Source organism: Canis lupus, chromosome 14, assembly GCF_003254725.2.
Source record: "Canis lupus dingo isolate Sandy chromosome 14, ASM325472v2, whole genome shotgun sequence".
Lineage (NCBI taxonomy): Eukaryota > Metazoa > Chordata > Mammalia > Carnivora > Canidae > Canis > Canis lupus.
In genome coordinates, this window is record NC_064256.1 from 19,749,780 (window position 1) to 19,774,454 (window position 24,675).

The window sequence follows — 24,675 nt, forward strand, 5'->3', positions numbered from 1 at the left end:
CAAAACTTATCTAAGCTTTATGTCTCTGTAAATGCCCCCCACTTAACCAGAAATGTGGTTACTGATCCCCAAATGCCAGGCTAGTTCTGGGCTGTATACTTATTTCCTTGTTTCTTTTCATTCCAAACAAAGTTGACTATGTGACTCCAGCCTATTAGATATTTTCTCTTTTTACCTTCCTTGGTTCTTTTTTTTTTTTTTTTTTTTTTTTAGCCTATAAAAATTCCTTGCCTTCCATACCATTTTGCAGTTCTGTGAAAGGGGCTATCCATTCCATGCGGTGTTAAGTGAAGTTTGCTTTTATCATCTAATTATCTTTTTAAATCATTCTTAACAGGAATTCACTATAAATGGAAGTTTGAGTACTTTGCTCTGACTATCCAAAGGCTCATCTGTGATCATACCTGCAACTGAAAACCTGTACTTTAGATAAAGCAGTGGAGAAAGATGAGCCAAAGATTAGCAAGCATGACTTGAAGGACAGTAATGTCAATAAACTAAGTGGTAAACATAATAGGATGAATGAGATTATAAGGAAAATAAAACTGATCTCTGACACACTGAGTCTGAGGTTACATAAAGTACTCAATGAAGCTATCCCTGAGATATATGAAAGAGGTCTGGAGCTCATGAGAGGAATCTAAGTTGCATGCACGGATCCGTTGTGATAGTTGAAGCCAACCTGTAACGTAGGTTTGCCAAGAAGCAAAGTAACCAAACAAGAAAACTCTGAAAAGTACTCACTTCCAAGAATTTTAAAAAGCAAGAGGATTCTTCTTGGAGATGCATGAGAAAAGAGAGAGAGAGAAGGCTGTAGTGTCACAGAAGTCAAAAAAGAGAAGATTTTAAGAAAGCAAATATTCCAAAAATGCTGTGCAGAGAAGAAGGATAAAGCTAAGATAAAGACACTGGATTTGGTAATTTAGGATGTAGTTGACATTTGAGCAGTTTAAGTAAAGTAATAGGAGTAGAGGTCATAAGTAGTAAAAAAGAAGAAAGAAAGAGAGAAAGAAGAAAGAAAGAAAGAAAGAAAGAAAGAAAGAAAGAAAGAAAGAAAGAAAGAAAGAAAGAAGAAAGAAAAAGAAAGAAAGAAAGAAAAGAAAAGAAAGAAAAGAAAAGAAAAGAAAAGAAAAGAAAAGAAAAGAAAGGAAAGGAAAGAAAAAGAAAAGAAAAGAAAAGAAAAGAAAAAAGAAAAGAAAAAAGAAAAGAAACAATAACCACTGATTTTTCCTTCAAGAAGTTTGATAGGAAAAAAAAAAAAAAAAAAAGAAGTTTGATAGGGAGAAAAGAGATTGTGTAGTGAATTAAGGAAGGTGTTTTAAACAGAAAACATTGAGCTTATGTGTAGGGCAAACAGTGAAGAGGGATAAACTAAAGGTAGAAATAAAGAAGGGAGACTTATGAGACCGGGTTCCCAAATGAAATAATATACCAAGACACAGATGAAATAGACAGCTTGGGGAAGAGGAAGAAGGAATTTTTCAAGTCAGAAGAGAACTACAGTTACTAATTCCATATTTCAAACTTGCTAAGAGAGATCTTTTTTTTTTTAAATTAATCTTTTTTTTAATTTTTATTTATTTATGATAGTCACAGAGAGAGAGAGAGAGAGAGAGAGAGAGAGACAGGCAGAGGGAGAAGCAGGCTCCATGCACCGGGAGCCCGACGTGGGATTCGATCCCGGGTCTCCAGGATCGCGCCCTGGGCCAAAGGCAGGCGCCAAACCGCTGCGCCACCCAGGGATCCCCGCTAAGAGAGATCTTAAAAAAAAAAAAAAAACAAGCAAAATATCTTGTAACCATGTATGGTGACTGATGTTAACTACACTCATTGTAGTGGTTATTTTGTAATACTGTACATATAAATGTCCAATCATTACTTTGCTCAGCTGAGATAATATGTCAATTATACTATAAAAAAATTAAATCGGTATAAACAGTAATGAATGAATACAGTGAAGCAGAAACAGTTTATACCAGAAGATTCTCACCTCAAAACTGCTCCTCCTACTATTATGGCTGCTCCATTGCGTCTCCTTTTCCCGTCCTCTTTATCTCTATTACCTCCTGTGGTATAATGGGAAGTAGATATTTGGTTAGAAGAAGAAGGAAGAGGAGGAGGAAAGGAGAGGGATAAATATGGTAGTTTCTGTTCTTGCTTCTGTTTTTAAGTAATGCACAGTTGCAAGTGTTCCTATCAGATGGCTTCTCTTTTTATCAGATTATTAGGGGGAAAGGTAACCTGCAAAGCATTAGTAAGCCTTCTGGATGATTGAGGGGCATGCAAATAAACATGGAGCCACTAGTTTTTAACATCACCAGATTTGAGTTTTGAAAAAGTTTAGCCCAGTGAGAGGTATGGCAGAGAGGCAGTCAGATTGGATTTTTGAGGTGGAGTTGAGGTAGATGAGTTAAAGGAATAGGAAATTTAGGCAAGAAGTCAGGGCTTAACCAAGGCAACAACAAGGGGATAGAGAGGAGGTAGCATATTTGAGAGTTTTTTAGAAGGGAGAATGGGAGTGGAGCCAGTGAAGACCTCAAAATCAACTACACTTTCTAGACACTTGTCAGAGAAGAAAAGAGAGATGCAGAAGTAAACACACAGAAACACAGAGTCCATGGATGTATTTCACTAAAAAGAGAAACTTATTGGTGGAAGGGAAACAGCCAGGAGAGAGGGAGAGTTTAAAGAAGACACGGATAGAGGACGATTGACATAGGGATGACTGATGGAGTCATCAACACCCCAAGAAAGGGGGATGGGAAGAGATTTAGAGCAGAGGAGAGGGATTAGCTTTAAACTAGAGGGAAGGAAGAATGAAGTCCACAAGCTATTTACAATATTTCAGAAAGCCTTCTGGAAATTGCAATTAAATAAAATGTCAAGTTTCTTTACTTTTGGCAGGCATTAAATCAACCCTGCGGGCTAACACTGGTTATCACACACTGATCAGAAATTCTAATTTGCTGTTGATGACATCATAGAAATTTCTAGGATGTTATTGGTGGACCATATGCTGTTAGCAGAGTTATTTATCTGTTTTTTACAATATCTGATTTAATTCCTTCAGCATGTGATCAACCCTGGACCAGAAGAGTGACAGCCAAAATTAAGCGACCATTTCCAGGGAACAGTGCCTAGTGTTTGTACACTTATTTAACTTTATTGCTTATTAGCATTACATCCATGACAGTGATGTATGTGATTTCATTTAAGTGACAAAATCTTTCAAGATATGGGGTCCACGGATGAAAACATAATAAAAAGAGTCCTTGGATGAAACGAATTGGGATGACAAGATCTCGATAGTCCCTTCAAATCTAACATTCTATAATTTTAAGAGGGGCTCATAGACACAAGTTCAGGAATGGCTAAATGGGAAAGTTTTAAAGAATACTTGAAAACACCCCACCTAACCAGTGGCTCACTTTAAACAAGGCAAGTAGATAGAAAAGCAATGTAAATAACCATTCCCATCTGGAGGGCAGCTCAGGAGAGACGAGGAAAAAAAAAAAAAAAAAAAGGGAGAGAGAGAGAGGGAGCGAGAGAGCTGAGTGAGGGATAACAAGCGCTTAACAAAAGCAAAAGCATGCTTGCTTTATGGATAACCACAAACATTAACCCACTTCAAGAGCAGGAATGATTGTCATGAGCACACTTTTTAATGTCTGGCGCGCATCCACCTAGCCAGCCCTTACATAAACACAAAGGAAGGGTGGGGGGTCTCCCCCCCCCCCCCAACACCTACACTAAGCTGGGCTCATTCTGTACCTTCTGCTCTGTACTTTGGTGTACCTTCGCCTACTGGAATTGAAGTCTTTGTTTTTTTGTTTTGTTTTAAGTTTGAAGAGAAATGGGCCAAGAGAGTGAGTTTAAGAGTTAAGACTGGTCTTCTTCGTGGGTCGGTGCTAGGGCTAGCAGCAGTTTCAACACCTGGCGAGCAGCTAGGATCAGCAGACTGGACCCCACAGGGTGACCATAAGCCCCCCCCTTCCCCCCCGCCCCGGGACATCACATCCAGCCGGGCAGGTTGGAGGGGGTAGAGAGCTCGGAAAGCCTGTGTTGGGGAGCGAGGGCGTGCAATAAAGTGTATTTGTACCTGGGCTCAGGTAGTGGCCGGTAAGAGAGGAGGAAGCCCCAGGGCTCGCCTGCGGGCCTGCTGCGACCCCCGCCCCCTCTGCTCCTCGTCCCCATGGCCCTGCCGCCGCCGCCGCCCGCCAGCGCCCGTGACCCGGTGACCCCGGAGGGCCGCCCGGGGCCCGTGACCCCCGAGCGCGGGGCATCCGGACCCCCGTCGCAGGCGCAGCCGCTATTAAGGCAGGAGGCTAAAGGGGAGGAGGAGGAAGGGGAGGAGACAGGCGTCCTGGGCGCCTGGGGAACCGGCGCCGCCGGGCAGGGGTGGCGAGGCTGGGGTGAAGCCGCCGAGGCGGCCGCGGCCGAGGCCGAGGAGGGGCAGGTGGCGGCCCGGGGCGCCGCGGCGGCGGGCGCGGGTGGCGGGCGCGGGGGCTGGCGGCGGCTCCTCGCCCGGCTGCGGCGGCGGCGGCCCCAGTGCTGCCCCTGTGCGGCGCCCCTTCCCCGCTCCGCCGCGCACTGTTGTCATGGAGGAACCAAGATGGCGGCTCTGGCCTACAACCTGGGCAAGCGGGAGATCAACCACTACTTCAGCGTGAGGAGCGCCAAGGTGCTGGCGCTGGTGGCCGTGCTGCTCCTCGCGGCGTGCCACCTCGCCTCCCGCCGCTACCGAGGTGAGCGGGCCCTCCCCCTGCCTGGGCCGGCCGGGGGAGGCGGCGACGCGGCGGCGGGAGGCCGCCCCCCTCGCCCGACACACGCCCACGCTCACGCGGTAGCCGCCCGCCGCCCGCCGCCCGCCCGGCCGTCAGTCCGTCCGTCCGTCCGTCCGTCCGTCCGCGCGCCGGGCCGGCGGGGGAGGCGGCGCCCCCACGTGCCCCCAGGCGGCCGCGGGCTGCGGGCCGGGCGCGCCGGGCCGACCGCGCGGACCCCAGTGCGGGCCGCCCCCCTCCCCCTCCCCCTCCCCCCGCCCAGCCGCCCGCCGTGCGGTAGCGGCCGCGGCCCCCGGGCCTGGCGCGGGCTCCCGCCGGGGTCCGGGCTCCCGCGCGAGCTGGGCCGGGGGAGCCGCGTGCGGCAGGTCGGACCCGCGGCCGGAAGGCGGAGGCCGCCCTGCCCTGCACCGGGCCGCGCTGCCGGGAGTTGGGGTCGTCCCTTCTGCGCCCTGGGGTCCGGCTCTTCAGCCTTTGTTGAGGGCGGCCTCCTGCCCGGTGCCGCCGAGCCGAGCTGTTGTTGGACAGCGGCAAGGGCCGCCCCATTTTCCCCTCTGCCGCCTGGGCGACAGCTGGCAAAAGATGCCCTCGGCCAAATGGAGGAGGTGTCACCCAGCCTCTGTGATTCAGAAACGTTTAAAGGGTTCTGGTTGCACACTTTTTTTTTTTTTTTTTTTTTTTTTTTAACAAAGTAAAGGCACTGACTGGGGCAGGTATTTGAAAAGAAGTTATGGGTTGACAGGAGATGAAGGTGGGCAAGGAAATCACGTTGCAAAGCCGTTTGAAAGGAGGCCTTCAGCGTGGGTTTTAAAATCGGTGTAAAGAGGAAAAGGAAATACGACCTCCTTACTTCAGAACGCATGATCTTTCAGTAATCAAGGGATATTTACTTGTCCTTGTTGACTGATTTTTTTTTTCTTTTTAATTTTCTCTGTTAAAATGCCACTAGGAGAGAGGCTGCCAAGCTGAGGGAAATTAATAATGATAGGATCTTTGATTTTTGGCTCTTAGTATTATCGAAGCCATTATCCGGACAGATCTTGGTGACTGTGAGAGTAATGGGTCAAGATGTAACGTGTAATGGACAGGTGCACGTTGAACGCGGATCCCCCTGAACTTCGCACGCACTTTGGCAAAATATCCAGTAAATGGGTACTGGAATCTGAGCTCTGTTCTCTTCCCAGGTGATCTTTCAAAGTGTAGGACATTTTGAGCAGTTTGGCTGCTTTGTTTTCTCCAATTCTTGAGGATGAAAAAAATCTCTAGTATTATACTGGATGAATAGTTCTCTGTCTCTATAGATATACACACTAAATTGACTTCAAAAGATAGACTCTTTATACCCTTTTGACCTTTCTCCTTCAGCCTCCCATAGGTCCCAGCCATATGATCAGGCAGGCCTGGCTTTGGCTCATCTGCAGTGGCTCCAACAGAAGTCAGCCACTTTCCTGTGTGAAGGAAAACCAGCAGTATTGAAGCATTAATTTGTGGTCATTTTGAAGATGATTTTCTAACTATCATTAATCACTTTATGTTAGTTTGGTATAAGATGAGAGTAACTCGATTTTGTCTCTGTGAAGTAGTGAAGATAAATGTCATAACTGGTGCTATAGTGCTAAAGGTAAATAGCTGGTTCCCTCCCTTTTTTATTTTGTGGTTTTTTTTTTCTTATCTCTTGATAAGCTTGGATACTAATTATTATGCTTAGATTATGTATTTCATCCTTTCAAGATCTGTCATCAGCAGGGAAAACAGAATGTCAGATGGAACTGTATGAGTCAGTGTAGCAATCTGGGGTTGTTTGTAAAGCCTCCTCCAGAAGCTAGTCATCAGCTTCCGTAGGTGCTTCATGTCTTCAGTGTGAAGCAGTACACCTGGTGTGTGTACTTACCCAGACTGAATGTCAAGAACTTGACAAACAGAGACTGTTTGGGAAAAATAATGATCCTACCAGGAAGTTTTTAGACATCTTCATGCTTTGGCACAGTCAACCTGAGTGAAATGTAATGCTCTTCACACAAAGATGATGCTATAGTTGAACCACAATACAGTAAATCTTCAGAATAAGAAAGGACTTTAGATTAGATACAGAGGTTTATGCTTATATTAAAATCTTCAACGTGTGGGTGTGTGTACGCTTCAGGCAAGTAGAGTGAATGCAGTTTGAATACACATATTAAAGCATCTCTTGCTTTACAAACCATAGAAAGTAAAGAAAGAATACATAGTACAGAAAGTAAAGCTTGGCAGACACACATGCTACCTTAGAGCACTTATTATATACCAGGTGCTATTCTACTAAGGGTTTTACAGGTTTGAACTCTTTTTGTCTTTACAGCATTCTGGGAGGTAGATGAAATTACCATATTTCATCCTCCATCCCAACCTCCATTTTCAACATTTCTGTAATCAGGATAAATTTTTTAAAACTTTATTGCATGTCAAAGTTTAATTGTTAACATTTTTTTCTAGTTTACATAAAATAACGATGTGTCTTATAATCAGTGGTCTTAGATCCAGCGAATTAGGGTATTATTTACATTTTAAAGATGAGGCATGAGAGGTTAAGTTGCCTAAGGACACACAATTAGGCAGTTATTGAGCTAAGGTTTACAACCCAGTTAGTCGGCCTCGTACCATTAGGTTATAGACTGCCTTTCTCAGAGCTTCTTAGACAGTTGGTGATGTATAGAAGATGGAGTAAGAAAGCATTTTCCAGAGAGACATGGATTAAATCACTTAAAAATACTAATTCAGCCTCACAGTACCCGCTAAGACTTTTCCTTTTCTTTTTCAAATAAAATGACTTTCTAAAAGTTACATGTGTAAAAACTTCAAAATCTGACCAGCTTACTTTTTATTACGTATGTTAATCTTTTTCCTTCTTTCTAAACTTCAGGCTCACAGTCTCAATATGCTTTGCCCTTTTACGTATCTCACCGATACCTGACTTTCTCTGCCTGCAGTGACCTCTCTCCTTAAAAGAAAGACCAGATTTTTCTGTCAGGGTCCGATTCAAATGTCACCACCACCGAAAGAAGAATTAGAAATTCAGTGTTTCTATAGCAATTAGTATGTGCTTAGGTTGTATTGTAATAATTTATATCCATCTTCCACACACAAACTGTCAGCTTCCAAGGGTATTTTATTCATCTTTAAATCATCAGATGTAGTTGAGATTCCTACTCAACACAGAGTAGCAATTCCATAAATAATAATTGGATAACTAGATTTTCAAAGTCCTTATTTCCTTCTGTTTTTCTCCTTTCACTTGGTTCTTTTGGCTTTCATTGAATTCCAAATTCTAATAGTATGTTCTGATCTCAACTTTAGAAATTAGAGGGTTTTTTTAATCATTGATATTACTTTCACATAAAATATTAGAACAACATTTTAAATAATAATCCTATTAACTATATTTTGTCTGAACTTTCCCAATCTCCAACACTACCAGATCACAAAATGTCCATTAATATTGTGATTACAGATTGAAAACATCTTTTCTGTGACAAGAGGCCAGTATCTGTGGCCTTACGGATAGTTCCAATCTGGATACATTTTAATTTTTTAATTGATAAAGTAAAAGTGTCTCAAATGTCTTAATTTTGTTGAAATATAATTCCTTTCTGTCACTAGGCATACTAAATGCAGTTAAATATTATTGCATGTTTTGGAGAAAAGTGAGTTCAAAGCTTCAGAAATTGAAGAAAAAAAGAAGCAACTCTAGGTCTCTTAGCCTTTTCTCTCTTTGCCAGGAAGATCCTGATCTATATGACACCACTTGTCATGTAGGCACTCCTAGTTTGTCAAAAGAAAAATGTAAACGGTGATTCTTTTCAACACAGACCAAAGTGTAACCTTGCTGAATTTTAGCAAAATATTCTACAAATCATGTTAAAAACTTTATGATCTGATATTTTCACAGTTGGTGGTAAGAAACAGATAGCTTTGGTAGGATGATTCAGCCAGTGTAAGGGTGCAGTATGCCAGAGGTATTCTATTCAAAGGGAAATATAAGCTATGATTTATTTAGAACATTAGATGTTTTCTTTAGTTATATTTTGTTTTTTAGCTTTTTTTTTACACGTGTTTATCTTTTTACTTATTTTGTTTGCTTTTAGTACCTATTACAGAAAAAAAATTATGCATAAAAACCTGAGACTTTAGATTAACAAAACAAAATGCTTATGGTTAAGATAATAGAATGAAGAGGAAGACAGGTATTCATCTAGATAATCTTAGTATTGGAGATAGCCGAAGTAGATAATTGTATCCTTTTAGATGTTTTTTTGTTTTTGTTTTTTTTGTGTGTGTGTGTGTGTGTGTGTGTGTGTGTGTTTGTGTGTATTTGGGTTTTTTTGTTTTGTTTTGTTTTTATTGTGTCCCTGGCTTGATTTATCTGAGCACTTGGCAACTTGCATCTCACATTGGTTGTTTTAAACTAGCTATCAAAATATATGAGACAATTGAAAATAATGACTGGGATTTTTTGTTTTCTTTTTGTTTGGGGTTTTTCTAGGTAGATTTTGAAAGGGAAATATATGTGCCAGCAGACATTTATGTATGTTTAGTATACATCATAAAGATGTGGGACTTTATCTTATTTTAACACGTATATTATATTTAGTGATTTGATCCAAAATTACTTCCTTCAAGGAAAAGAGAATTTGTTTTGTTTTGTTTTAGGTTTATTTTATTTTAGGTTTTTATTTCTTCATTTGAGAGAGAGAGAGAATGCATGAGCAGGAAGGACAGAGGGAGAGGGAGAGGAAGAAGCAGACTCCCCACTGAGCAGAGAACCTGTCCAGGGTCTCATCCTAGGATCCTGAGATCATGACCTGAGCCTAAGGGAGAGGCTTTAATCAAGGAAGCCACCCAGGTCCCTCCCCCCCACCCCCCCCACCCCCGCCACCCCTCCCTCTCCCTTCCCTCCTTTTAAAGAACTTGTTTTAGAGTATGGAATTTTGTGGGAGTTTTCTAGATTAGGTTAATTTATTTTCAATCAGATTATAACAGTAGTTGAAAAGATAATAGTAGTTATTGTCACCCCTATATTATTTTTCAGACAAGTATAAAAAAGTCTCTTGCCTTTTTGGTTGTCTAGTTAGCAGTTCTTTTACTTTCCTAACAGTTCTTTATGTTAGATTCTTGCTATTAAAATAGCTGATACAATTTCTGTCTTCTGATGGAACCTCAACCAATATGATACAGAGGCTATCGGTTTCAGATACAAGGATTACCAAAAAAAACTTTGCATCATAAAATACATTAAGAAGGATCATCATCAACTAGCATTCATTAGCAAATTTAAAGTTTCTTTCCTGGAAAGACCAGTAGTTTCTAAATATGATGTTTATAGTGCCTTTTGGTTAGTGGCAATTCCAAATCTGTTTTGTTGGGGCGGAGGTCGAGGGTATGGGGTGAGGGTGTGGGGATTCTAATATGGATTCATCAGTTCAGAGCTTTGTTTCCCATTAGTTGAACTACTGAAGAACAATGTGTGAATAGTAGTATTGAGGAAAAAAAGAAGAAATTTGCACTTTTAAACACATTTTCTGGTGAAGAAAAGACAAGTTATTTTAAGATCTTGGTATTGTACTTCCATTTCCATAAAACCATATTGATAACCCTATAGACACTTAACAAATAACATAATCCCACACACTGAATATTGGTCAAGATGTGTTTCTGTTTCAAGTTCTACTGAAAAGCAAAAATCAAGTAACGATAAGAGAAAGGGAGAAAGAAGAAAAGGAAGAAAAAAAATCCACAGAATTAATACCTAGTTATTTGTAACTTCTTGTAAGTTTTTTAGAAGGTAGATGTTACTGACTTTTTGCTTGGTTTATAGATATGTTTATAAAGAGGTGGAAATGCTATAAATATGGAATTTTCATTCTAATTTTAAACGTTTACTGGATTTTTAATAGGATTTTACTGTAGAACCATTATAAAAGAATGAAGCAGAAGGATTTTTTAGAAAAATAATTGTGTGTTCCTATAGTCCTTTCCTTACTCCTTCTTGATTATTTATGTAACTTAATTTTGTTTTTTAGAACAAGAATTAGTTTTTAATAATTAGAAAGAATTAAGAACTGATTATTTATAGTTTCCTTAGAGGGATGTTATTAAAAAATCTTTGAAATACAAAAGAAAAAAAAAAACCTGCACAGGCTACATATATAATTGCAAAATTTTAATAATTGATATTCTGCTTTTCCTATCCAGTTTTCCTATCCAGTTACTGCACAACAATGCAGTATTTTCACTCTTCCTTCCTGTTCTATTTTAGAATTTATGACACTGAAATAACCGCACTTTCATTATTTATGCATACCTGTCTTGTATTTGTATCACCTTTTATTTGTATGTTGGCCAGATACATGGGTAACCAGCTGAGAAGAGAGATATGTTGTGCTTTAAATGTCTTTGGATTTTCTCTATCCCCTCCCTAAATGGTTCTGTACCATTTTTGTGCTTTAGTGTTCCTCTATCCTGACCTTACCTATTTGTGAAACAAATAGAGCTTGCTGTTGACTGTTAATAAAGAATTAGAGTAATTTAAATGATATGTATATTTTATTGTAACCTCATGGTTATTCTAAATATCTCATTATTCCCTTATCCATTTGACATATATGGATTTTCTTTTAATGCATCCAACTCCCTTTTAAACTCCTTGATCATTTAAGCTAATATCTGATAAAATGGCCAAAGGAAATAGAGGGACCATCTGTCCCGGTTTACAAAGGATTGAGGAGTTTCCCAGGTGTGGAACTTCCTGTATGAAACTGTGACAGCTCCACCCAAAGTGGGAGGAGTTAATTGATCATAAAGGAACACAAGAACATCAAGAGAAGTAGAGAGACTGAATATTAATGACTGTGAAATCTGCATTTGCTATTGATACTGATACCATGTACCTTCAGCCACTATGTAGCTAACGTAGTTTTAAGTCTTATCTTTGTAAATTATAAAAGGATGAGATTTTAGTAAACTCAATAGGAAGTTCTTGAATAAATCTTTTTCTCCGTTTGCACATTTACATAATATGGATAACATACTTCCTCCCAGGGAAGTTGTGAAAATCAGGGAGTAGGTTTATAAAATATCTCCATTACTGCATTTCCAATTGTGCAAATTTATTATACATTATCATAGTTGAGTAAGAAGTAATTTCCAAAGTCTTTTCTCTTATTAAGGAATAAGAATTTCTTTCCCAACTAGGAATGGTAAACAGATATAAAGAGTAGTTTAAGTTTGAGACGATATCCTTAGGAAAAAAATCTTGAAGCAGAAGGAACTGCTAAGAGTGAATATAGCATTTAAGAATTAGGAGTCTCAAAAAAAAAAAAAAAAGAATTAGGAGTCTCATCTATGGGAAGCATCTGTCATTAATGGCTCTTAACTCTTGAATATTAATGTATTGAAATTTACAGTGCTTCTCATGGATGAGTCATATGCACCTAGAAGGTATAGTGAAGCATAGAAAACTTTGTGCTTTCTCATCTCAGAGTTTACATGAGGTCAGATAATCAATATATAAAAATATGACTTGTTGACAACACTTTGTTTAACTGTACAGGCAATGATTCATGTGAATACCTTCTCTCAAGTGGCAGATTTCTTGGAGAGAAAGTTTGGCAACCTCACAGTTGCATGATGCATAAATACAAAATCAGGTAAAGTTTCTTCATCTTGTTGTTTTCTTTTCTAGGATAGGTCTTCATATCTAGTGGAAAGGAGTTAGTGAAACAAAGAAAATACTATATGGTACTTCTCTATATGATGGTAGAGAATTGCTGATGGGAGGTGGAAGGGGGGTAGGAGGTGAGTACAAATGAAGATTCCTGCCAAACGCATTGGGGAAAGAGTTTTGTCCAAGCTTCTTTATTTCAGGTGAGAGAGAACCAGGCCCAAGGCAATAAGTAGCCCTTATGAGTGAAGGACTCTAGCTTTAGGACTTGGAGAGCTACATCATGGAGTTATTCTGAGATAATGGCTATAAAGCACTTAATATACTTAGAGTACCTCTTAAACACTTAATAAATGAGGGCTATAACTACTGATCATTGTATTCAGTTGATCATCAATGGGCTGGTTGGTTAAGCAAACCTGGCCATCTATTTCTAAAGTAACATAACTGTGTGTATGATAATCCTGTACTACTTTCTTCACAAACTGTGTGCTTTGAATTGCCAACGTGCTGATTTTACTTTTTAATTAATGTTTCTTTATTGATTTCAGTGAAGCAAAGAACTGTCTTGTAGATAAACATATCGCATTTGTTGGAGATTCCAGAATTCGTCAGTTGTTTTATTCTTTTGTAAAAATAATCAATCCCCAATTCAAAGAAGAAGGAAATAAGGTAAAACTTATCTATTCTCTTTATTGTTTTAGAAGTTAATCAACTGGTTAATTACAGGAGGATTATGCCTCCCTGCATTAACAAAGAGAACTATAAAAGTTTTACTTTGGTTTTGGGAAAGGTGGAGGGAAAAAAGAATGATAACCATAATGCGGAACATAAGAGAAAGAAGTGGTGGGTAAGGTATTAGTAAACCTTTTATTACCTTAAACTTTGAGTTTCTGGAATAATAAGTTCTTTTGATAGAAAAACTTTTTAGAATTTCTTAGAAAGAAAACTAAGAGCAAATATCCCTTATGCTCCTTTTCATATTTTGCCATATTTCTTTTCAGCCTCTTTTAAAAAGTAAAAATAATCTTGTAATCTTATAATGTACAATTTTATGTCTTCATCTCCCACCCCTTATCATAATTCACCATATTATTATATAATCAATGTAAGCATCTTCATAATGGCAATGTATTATTGAGTACATGTATATATGTATTTTATATATGTAATTTTATATAATTCTCTTTTCTTTTTTAGTTTTCTATTTTTTCTTAATTTTACAGTTTAAAAAAGGACATTCTTGATTACACCTTTGTGTGAAAACTTTGCTTTTTAGATTATTTCTGTAGAATAGAATCTCTGTAATGCAAATATTAAGTTAAAGAATACAAACATTTTAAAAACTACCGATTATATTGCTAAACTATTTTAACTTATACTGTTATTAGCAGTGTCCCATCAGGACCTAATTTTCTGCAGTTTTTCTGGCACTGCGCAATTATGCTGTATACTTAAAATAACAATTTTGTGCTCTTTTTATAGAAAATTCTGATTTTAAAGATATATCTTTCTTTGAAAACTAACAAGAATGGTTCACTGTCTATATATATATATTTGTTAATTAATTTGTTGACTAGTTAATATTTTGTGAATTATCATATCTTTCCTTCTGTACATTTTTAAGTGATACAAAGTTCTTTTTTTTTTTTTTTTTTTTGGGTGATACAAAGTTCTAATCCCTGTCTTTAACTGCATATGATTGGGAGTGGGCAATAGCAAGGAGAGAAAAGTAAAATACAGGAAACTTTAGAATTGTAGAGAGAATAGATCTTGATTTTATGATGAAAATCTGCCTGTTCCCCTCAACTTGTCCTGTGGTAAGGAGTTGAAAAATGAGGGACTTCACAGCTAAGTATCTAGTCACATAATCACTACATCCTCAGGAACTATTCCTTGTGAGAAGAGTCCGTCAAATACTAGCGATTTTGTCCACTAGGAAAGGCAAGTATAGATTTTAAATCTGAATAATGGAAAATGATAAAGTCTGCTTTTCATTTAATTTGGTATCTGTAAATGTATTTTTAATTTGTATTTATACACAAAATTATACAGAAGTGTCGGAATTGTTTAATGACAAGAGGTTATCACTGTTTACAGTAAAAGGCTTTGAATGAACTTGTAGAGAGATTTCTGATTTCAAAGAAACAGTTTTAATATTTCTACACTCAGAATAGTGTGAGTTTCTGAAAATTGGAATAATGGATTTGGCAGCAGTCAGTTGAAAAAAACTATAATGATTTAGTCCACAGCCAAAAGTAGGTAGAATGGAGTACATTGTTTCTGAGCCCTAGTTATAACACTATGTTTCCAATCTTTATTTTCTAGAGGTGCCTAGTTAACCCACAATTACCAAACAAGATACATTTAAATTTATGTGCATTTTCCAAAGAAATAAAGACAGTTTGTCATAGTCTAAAAGAGAAAGTTACTGAGAAACTAGTTCAAATTGCTAGTGGAACATTTGCCAAAATGTATTTTGCTTAGCTCTCTTGTCTGAACACCTTGAAGACAGAGATTATGTATTCTCATTATTATTTTTTAATACATGTCTTGTGCTTCACACAGCCTGATATCTTGTAGAAGCTGATTATTACTATTATTTTAGCATTGTTAGGTTAGCATTGTTAGGGTTTGTTTGGGTAGGATAGGAGTATTGGTAATTCTTTATTTGAATTTTTTTCTTCTCTGTGTTAAAGCAAAAAACCCCCCAAATCTTTTTTTTTTCCCCCCCAAATCTTAAAGAAGCTATAGAGCAGGGCTCTTCTCAAATTCCATTTTGTAGAAGACTAATTCTGCAAGAAGCTCTGGTCATAGAAGTTTGGGCAGAGCTAGATATCCTATCCCCCTTTTAGATGGTTTTAATTTAGGCTACGATATTAAAAAACTTGAGAAGTCTTGCAGAAACAACAACGAAATTTAAAAAAACAACAACAACACATGTTTGTGCTGCTTTCAGCCATAGAGCAAACTAGAGACTCTGGGGGCCCCCTTCTATCTCAAACCAGCTAGATCCTATACTTGCTGATGTATTTCTAGACTTTGAGGAAATGAGAGACGCTCCCCCCAAAAAGGAACAAACCATGAGTTAAAACCAGAGATAAGGAACAATAATAGCAGACACTCAGTAGGTTTAGGCTGGCCTGAAGACAGATGCCAATAGCTGCAGTACTCTGTGTAAAGAAGACTAAGCTTTGGGCCAGCAGATTTCTCAGTGGTAATATTGAAAGCCAGAGGACACTAAAATAATAGCTTTAAGCTTCTGAGAGAAAGGAAATTTCAACCTAGAATTATGTACCTAGCATACAAATGTCTATTCTTGAAATTTAGAACATTTTCAGATAAATAAAAGCAATAAGGGTTTACTGCTGGTTAGATTTATAATAAAGGATTTTCTAAAGGGTAAACAAGGAAGAAGGGAAATAACTTAAGAAAAAAATGATCTGAAATATAAGGAGCAGTGGTTAAAGAAAATCCTAAACATGTACGTGTAAATCCAAACAAAGAGTGTGTATAAAATAAAAATGTCTTTTTACACGTATTGAAGAACTGGCCAAAAATAGCATGTAAGTCAGAGGGACGTGATTATGAAGTTTTCTAATATCCTCTTTATTCTTCAGGGTATTGTTTTACTTTAGAACTTAAGTTAAAGATGATAATAAAATATCAAAAGCAAGAACTAAAAGGATAGAATTAGGGTGCATGAATTCCAAACCAGAAGAAGAAAAATTAAAAAAAAAAAAAATCAAACCCATCTAATGCCAAGTACATGTCCCACACATACATAACCTGCACACACGTATATGCTCATACACGTACATTCATACATACATATACAAAAACGTGTATATGTAAAAATCACTTTTATATATATTCCACATATATTTTTAAAAACCTATGTGTGAGGGAGCTAGAAATTAAAAAGTAAGATAGTAGAAACATTTATAATCAAAATAAGTATGAGTAGTCTAAATTGTCAGCTAAGCACAGATTTTCAGGTTGGTTTTAAAAAGAACTTTCTGCTGCTTAAAAAAGATATCTAAAACAAAAGAATATGGAAGGTTTTAATTAAAAATGAGAAAAGATTTACTAGACAAATGCTTATTAGAGAAAGATAAGTCATATTAATATAAGACCGAATAGATTGTAACACTAAGATTTTTAAACTCGTGGGCGTGAAATAAATTAACCTTAAAATGTGTAAAGCAAAATTAATATGATTACAGTGAAGGGTTGACAAATCCTCCATCAAGGTGAGAGAATTGTTCACTGCTCATGCATTTAATGATAGGACAAGCAAAATTACTAAGCATATAGTTGACTATCAACATGCTAATTTTATGAACTTAAACTCAAAGAATACACTAAAAAATCAGAGAACATATTTTTCTCAAAGCACACTTGGAATCTTTTTTGACAAAGTATTAGGCCATTAAGCAAGCATCAATAACATCAGAGAATTGGTATCATTTCTTCTCTGTTAGATAAGTTCCTTTATATCTAACTTAACCTGATACAAATTCTAGAAGCCTATAGTAAATGTTCCTAATGGTGAAATGTTAGACATATTTATGTTAAGTTCAAAGAGACGACAAGGATGTCCACTATTGTTGCTTCTATTCAACATTGTATTAGAGGTCCTTACCCAAGGAAAGATAAAGATGTAAAGACTGGAGGGATACAGACTCAGAATTTCATATGGTGCAATTATCTACAAAGAAAACTCCAAAGAATCTATAGATAATTACTAGATGTAATAAAAAGTTTAACAAGATAGCATCTATTGAGATGTAACATACAAAAATGAATTGTAGTAACTCAATAAAGCTGTTAAAAATGAGTTGCTTATCTACACACCAGGAATATAGAGTTCAAAGTCATTTAAAAAATACTGTGTAGAATAGTTAACAAAAACCATAGCGTACATAGGAATAAGTCTAGCAAATGTGTGGAAGGTCTGTATGTAGAAAAACCATAAAACTTTATGCAAGCACCATTTAAAATGATAAAATTAAATGGGAGATATACACTATATTCTGGAATGGGAAGAATCTATATTGTAAGGATGTCAGTTATTCCTAAATTGATCCATAGGTTCGGTGTAATTCAAATAAAATCCCAGCAGGATTTGTTATGGAATTTTACCAGTTGATTCTAAAATTTATGTGGAAGGGCAGCAGACCAAGAATAACCACAACAGGTCTAAAAAACAAGGTGAAAAAGACTTATTTTCCATTATCAAGATTTATTTTAATTCTGTCATAATTAAGACAGTATGCAATTGGTAGAGCTAAACAAAGAAACCAATGGAACATGATAGCTTTAAAATTAACATGTGGGGCACTTGGGTGGCTCAAGCGTCTGGCTCTTGATTTTGGCTCAGGGTCATGAGACTGAACCCCTCATGACAAAAAAAAAGTGAAATTGGAACCCCTTATCTCACATCAAGTAAAATCGTTTCTAGATAAATTTAGACTTATATATGGAAGCTAAAATTTTTAAACCTTTAGCAAAACAAAACAAAGCAAAGCAAAACAAAAAAAAATCTCAGGGAAATATCTTCATTACTTCAAGTAGGGAAAAGTTTCCTACATAAAGTGCTAACCATAAAATAAAAGATGGATAAATTCACATACATTAATCTTAAGAGTAAGATAATCTGTTCATTAAAAGATACCTTACAGAAGAAAAGACAAGCTATGAACCAGAAGATACATACAAGAGATAAAAGGACTCACAAATTAATAAAATAAAAAAATAAAAAGACAACCCAATAGAAAACAAGAGAGGAAAGGCATGACCAGGCATTTCACAGAAGAGGAAACATAAATCCCAGTATAAATCTGAAAGATGCTTAAGTTCATTAGTAATCTGGGAAATTTAAATGAAGATGGTAGTAAGATACCATTATAGACTTAGTTCGGTGACAGAAATTAAATTTTACAATGGCAAAAAATATGGAGTCTGACAAGATTTATTAAAGACTGTATCTCAAACTATTGGTAAGAGTATAAATTGTTACAAACAGTTCAGAAAATAACTTCTCATGTGAGGGTGAACCTTTATAGCCTGTGAACCTATAGAACTATTATTAAGGAAACTTATTATTACTCATTTATTAAGAAACAGATACAAGAGGTAACTTTCAGTGTTTATAATCTAGATTTGGTGCATTGTATCAACTGACCTAGAGTCTACAAAAATAGTAAATACAATATTTTATATATATAAATAAAATAAATTGATGTAGGAAACTTTTAAAAGGTCAGAAGGCATTCTAGATTATAAGAGACTTGATAACTAAATACCTGATTTTAATTGAATTCTAGATTAAAATAGAAGACCTATGGGGAGGATGTTATTAGGAAATGAGGGAAATTTGAACAAAGACTGTATATTAGATTAATGTTTTATTAATGTCATTTCTTAGGTGGGATTATAGTATTGCAGTTATGTAAGAGAATGTTTATGTTCTTAGGAAATACTTGCTTTGTGTGTTTAAGGGTGAAGTGTTATGTCTGCAGCTTACTTTCATATGGTTCAGTAAAGGAAAAACTGTGTATGTCTGTGCAGAGAGAGACAAAAAAACTAGTGTAGAAAACATAAACAATTGATAAAGGGTGGTTGGGGTGCTCATAATTTTGTCAGTTTTGCTCTAAGTTTGACATTTTTCTTTTCTTTTTTTTTTAAGTTTGACATTTTTCAAAATTGAAAGTTGGAGAGAAAGCCAATTACATGAAACAATGTAACATTTAAGGATGCATACGCATGTGACGAAACTATATAATAAAAGAGAAAACAAAATATAAAAAAAAATTCAATGTAGCTTTTCCTTTGGGTGAAGCAAGGAATTAAGGAGAGGTCCATACAGGTCACTGTGTTGGTAGTGCTCTGATTTGTGCCATGGACTTGAGCACTTATTTATTTTTACTGTGCTTTGTGACTTACATATGTGACATATTCTTTTATATATATCAAATGTTACATTAAAATGGTGTAAAGAAAGAGTGTCTGGGTGGCTCAGTCGGTTAAGTGTCTGCCTTTTGCTCAGGTCATGATCCAGGGTCCTGAGATGGAGCCCTGCACTGGGCTTCCTGCTCAGTGGGGAGCCTGCTTCTCCCTCTAGCTCTCCCTCTGCCTGCTTCTCCCCTGCTCTGTCAAATGAATAAATGAATGAATGAATGAGTGAATGAATGAATAAATAAATAAATAAAATCTTTAAAAAAATAAGTAAAATGGTAAAAGAAAAGAGAGAGATTGAGTTGAATTAACTGAGCTATGCAAAAGGAGCAAAAAGTTCATGATGCATTATTTCTCTGAAGAAGAATCTTAAGGAGATTGGGATGGGATAGGAGGAAGAAACACATGTGTGATTTTGTTTGACCCAGTATTTCCAAGATTTATTTGACCAAAGGAAACTTTTTCCATAGAACACACCTTAAGGTAGTATTGGTCCCAAGAGTCCTTTTAGGAAATGATGCTTGAATTTTAAAAGTTAGCCTGCTGATTAAAGCAAGGCTTGTTTCAGAGATATAAATATAAATACTGTTTGGTTAAATTAATGAAGACATTTCAACCTTGGTTTTAGGAAGAGAATTAGCTTCTTTATTTGACCACCTCCACCCCCCACCCCCCAGCCTTGATTTTTAACTCTGAAAGGATTTCTATTCTTTATATGGAACACTTGGTTACAAGAGGTTGTCTCCAAACTTTGTTTTTTCCTTCAGCTGGACCACATATGTACGGTTTCAAAGCGAAACTCAAAATAACCTAGAGGCATATATATGTGCACTCCTGTTCAGACAGGACTGGTAACTAGTATGCTGGTGAGCACGGACTCGATGTTGCTGCAGCAACAAACCACTCTACAATCTTAACAAGTTTTTTCCTCACATAGTGCTGCATGTTGTAGGTGGACTGGCAAGAGGCTTTGCTCTATGTGGCTATTCAGGGATTCCTGTTTGTTGGAATTTATACCATCTTCTAGTTGTATCATTTGGAACATTCTCCTTCTGCAGTCTGGCATTAGGTGAAGCCAGAGACTAGAAAATTGCCCTGGGAAGTGGGAGGTGACCCACATCACTTTTAAATATGTAACATTGGCCAGAACTAGTTATGTGCTTCTGTCTAATAGTGAGGGCCAGGTTGGGGTGGGGGTGAGGGGTTAGGAGGACCAGGACTCAGGAATTGCAGAGGAGCAATCCATCCCTGCTATAGATAATGATACTAGGACTAAAGTGGAGTGTGGGAACCTTGGCAAAAAGATAATTTCTGTAGGCATGTTTACATATCTGCTTGTTTGAAGTTGAGGTTTTATCGTTGAACTATATCTTAGATATTAAAAATCACATATTAACAATGTAGTATCACTTATTTTTTGGTATTCTATGCAGGTCTTTTTCCCTTCAGGTTGAATGTAGACAATTGAGGTGTGGAGCATAAATAAATCAACAAAAGCAGCTAAAGGGAGAATTATTGACATAAAATTAATTTATACATTAATATTTGTCTGTTCTGTCTTTTTTTAATGACAGCATGGAAACATTCCTTTTGAAGACAAGATTGCATCAGTTAAAGTGGTAAGTTCATGTAATAGTAAGCTAAATGTTGTGTTGGAACTATATTCGTTGGCTAATTTATTTGTAGGTCAGCTAATGCTTTGTGTATACTAGATATATTTCAGTGTATTTAGAATAGGTAAGAATAGTTCAAATGATTGAATAAATGTTTGCACTGTTTTGTGTAGTAAAACGGAGAATTTGGTCTCATTTTTTTTAGTCCAGAAAAAAAATAATCTTTATGTTAATTTGAAACTAGTAGGTGTTCAGGATTAATATTCATAAGAGAATACATGTGAATTTTCTGAATTCCTAGTTGCAGTGACTTCTAGATACTCAGAATACAGTGGGGATCAAGACAAAGATGTCCTAGACCTAGTGGATTTTGCGAGTCATTATAGTTCTCTACATACATTAAATGTGGAATAAGGATGGTAAAAAGGAAAAAGTGGAGCATTAGGAATGTACAAAACAAGGAATTAAAAATAGTTTCCTCCTTGAGGAAGAAATATTTCAACTGAAGCTTCAAGGGTCAGCAGGAGCAAGTTAGGCTCAGTGGAAGAGTTTTATGAGCATTGTAGACAGAACAGCATGTGCAAAGTCCTGGAGAAAAAGAAGCACATAGAACATTCCAGGAGCTGAACAAGAACCAAGAGGGTACTTAGAGTGAGGGAGAAAGTGGCAGGAGAAAAGGCAGAAGAATGTCTTGGTAGAGGCCAGATCCTATACCTCTTTAGTAGTGTTAAGGACTTTGGAATTTATTCTGAGGGCCATAGAAAGTCCTTGAATATTTAAGCAAGAATGTGGCAAGATCAGATTTAAATTTTTAAAAGATTACTACAGAGAGTAATTTAGAGGAAAGCAGAAGAGGATACAAGCAGAAGTATCTGAGATAGGAGTGGAGATGTTGCAGACAAGTGGTGATGTGCTCTAGGTCCTCTGTAAGACAGAGCTTTGTGTTTATTTTTATTTGTGTGTGTGTGTGTGTGTTTATTTTGAATGGCAGATAGAAGTTTCTTTGACGTTTGATTTTCTTATGTTTCTTTTTTTAGGATTTTTTGTGGCATCCAGAAGTTAATGGTTCCATGAAACAGTGTATCAAAGTGTGGACGGAGGTCTGTATTTGAAAATATAGGCCTTTCTGGTTTTAAGCAACCAAACTTAAAAAGCTCATGAACATGCATTGTTTTTCTCACTTACTCACCTGCCCCACTCTTCTGTACTTTATGCCAACCTTCTTAATAGTGACTGAATTGTGCTGGATTGAACCTGTCACTTTACTGAGAAGAGGGAGTTTTGATCCAGTACCTTTGCTGCCACCACTCTGACCCTACAGCAGTTATGTTTATAGCATGCTTTCCAGACAGAATTTTCTGTTACTGCTGTAGCCCAGTTAATTCAAACCCAAGTCATCTTCCTAGTACAACATACATTATTTTGAGTGTTTTCCCATGTTGTCCTTCAGACTCATGCCCAACTTCTTAAGAAACCTTTTTTGTTGTTAAATAGCCTGTTTTCTTCCCTTTATTCATTACATTTGGGACCGAAAAGTCAAGCCTGGTGTATTTTGGCTTGTAATGTTCGGAGATAAATTAGATATAAGGACTAGCATGCTATTAACCTTGAAAACCCCTAAGTCCTCACAAGTCTATTCTAGAATCTCCATAGTAGTCTCCATATAGCTCTTGGTCTGTCCTTTAATTAAACCTCTATTCTTTCCTAGAGGTGTTTGCATTCAGGATGGATAAAACAATATTCAATTTTGTTTATTTTGTTTTTTTAAATACTTGTGCCACAACGGTATTTTTCTTTGCTTCTTTTCACATTACATGTTTAGTACTCAACCACTTCATACACCAAATAAGCTTCTATAGTCAACATTTCTAATTTTGTTTCTTTGACAAAATGTGTTTAAGTTTTCAAAAAACAATGTAGACAACTTCTGGAATTCAACTTTCTGGAAAATTGCAGTCTCACGTAATTGTATTTTGTTTTTGTTATGTTCATTGCAGAAGTGTAGAATAATGTTACATGTGTATTTCAAATGATTTAAACATATGTTTTATATTTGTGCTGGACCTGAAAGTGTATCCATTAAGGTAGTAGAAATTCACAGTTAAATAAACATCAGTGTAGCATAATTTACAGGTCCTGCAAAATCACAGAAGACCTTTATTATTTACTTACCTGGAGATATATTGCATATCCAGATTTTCGGTTCTTATAATTTGCTAAAACTAGTTTTTGGAGCTTAGCTTCTGTTGTAAAATTCCATATGACTATTAGGAGAAAGGAAAGATTCAACTTATTTAGGGAGATGGCCGTGTCATTACCTAAGATTGAATAGTTGATTGATGTATTTAAAGGGTAAGTATATGGGCAGCCCCGGTGGCTCAGCGGTTTAGCGCCACCTTCAGGGCGCTATCCTGGAGACCTGGGATTGAGTCCCACGTCAGGCTCCCTGCTTGGAGCCTGCTTCTCCTCTGCTCCCCCCTCCCCCAATAAATAAATAAAATCTTAAAAAAATAAAGAGTAAGTATGTATACATGTAGTTATGTATTTATTTTTGACTGTTTTCGTAGTAAGCTGCTAGATCCAGAGATACAATGATCCATATTTTTATGATTTTTATGTAATATTGCTAGCTTTATACTGGGTATTAGGAGTGTGGCTAGAAATTAACCTCAGTCTCAAACCTCAAAAAATTTGTAATATCTAGTAGATAGTGACTTTCTGATGAATAATAAGATGGTAATATGAAGAGTAACTACAGAATGAGCACAAAAGACTATAAAAGCACCATGGATAGAGGCACCTAGCATGGGGCTTGGTTAGGTGATGGTTTAAGCGAGCTTTACAGAGGAGGTAATATTTCCAGAAGAACTGTGGGCTTAAAAAGATAAACTCATGAACTGAAATAGTATTATTGAAGCCTACAGGCATAAAAACAACATTGAATTAGACAACTCTACTGTGATTCAACAGATATTTATTAATCACCTGCCATTTTCTAGGTACTAGTCTAAAAACTGCTGATACTCTGGTTAACTTAATTGAGTTCCTCTCCTCAAAGAACTTCCAGATGAGTAGCAGATTAATTAATTAAGAAAGTAAGATGACGAGTACCAAAATTGGGGGGAAGGATAGGGTGGTATAGCAAGATTAGAGAGTAGACACTAACTGTAAGTTTTCAAAACTAGTTTTGAGATAAAGTGATCTTAAGGGTGAGGGCCTGGTATGAGAAAGGAGGGTTGTTTCATGCACAGGAAATAGCATATGCAAAGATACTGAAGATAGAGCATAGCCCATTCAGGGAATCTTACCAGCAGTTTTAGTGTGGCTGGAGCTTGAATTCAAAGTGCTTCTTTAATTATGTTTGGTTTTGGCTGTTAACTCCATGTGCCTCATTTGGGGAGAGAGTTGATAAGAGGTGAGGTAAGCAGATACTAGATTATGAATAGTATCCTAAGCTCTCTTTGGTATGGTACAGATTTGCTCTATCTATCTATCTATCCATCCATCCATCCATCCATCTATCCATCCATTTTTATGTTACTTCTAAATACATCGCAGTTTATTTACTAAAAGTAAGAATATTGGATTGAATTTATCTTGAGGGTAATGAGAACCTCTGAAAGGTTTA

At 37.1% G+C, this 24,675-nt stretch overlaps 1 protein-coding gene across 7 annotated transcripts in view; it reads left to right on the forward strand.

Annotated features, from left to right (window-relative positions):
* CASD1 (CAS1 domain containing 1) overlaps positions 1–24,675 on the forward strand; it is a 69,333-nt gene that overhangs the window by 16,111 nt on the left and 28,547 nt on the right. For 4 of the 7 annotated variants that reach the window (XR_003145656.3, XM_025471331.3, XM_049093578.1 and 1 more), the window contains exons 1-5: positions 4,480–4,745; positions 12,364–12,460; positions 13,026–13,146; positions 21,009–21,053; positions 22,085–22,147. Coding sequence is in view for 6 of the 7 variants with exons in the window: in XM_025471331.3 (XP_025327116.1) it covers positions 4,613–4,745; positions 12,364–12,460; positions 13,026–13,146; positions 21,009–21,053; positions 22,085–22,147 (459 nt within the window). In the remaining variant the exon portion in view is untranslated. Of the gene's footprint in view, positions 1–4,221; positions 4,318–4,479; positions 4,746–5,424; positions 6,400–12,363; positions 12,461–13,025; positions 13,147–21,008; positions 21,054–22,084; positions 22,148–24,675 lie in introns of those variants that run through there. The other 3 variants (XM_035698663.2, XM_035698664.2, XM_049093577.1) reach the window with 3 other exon arrangements.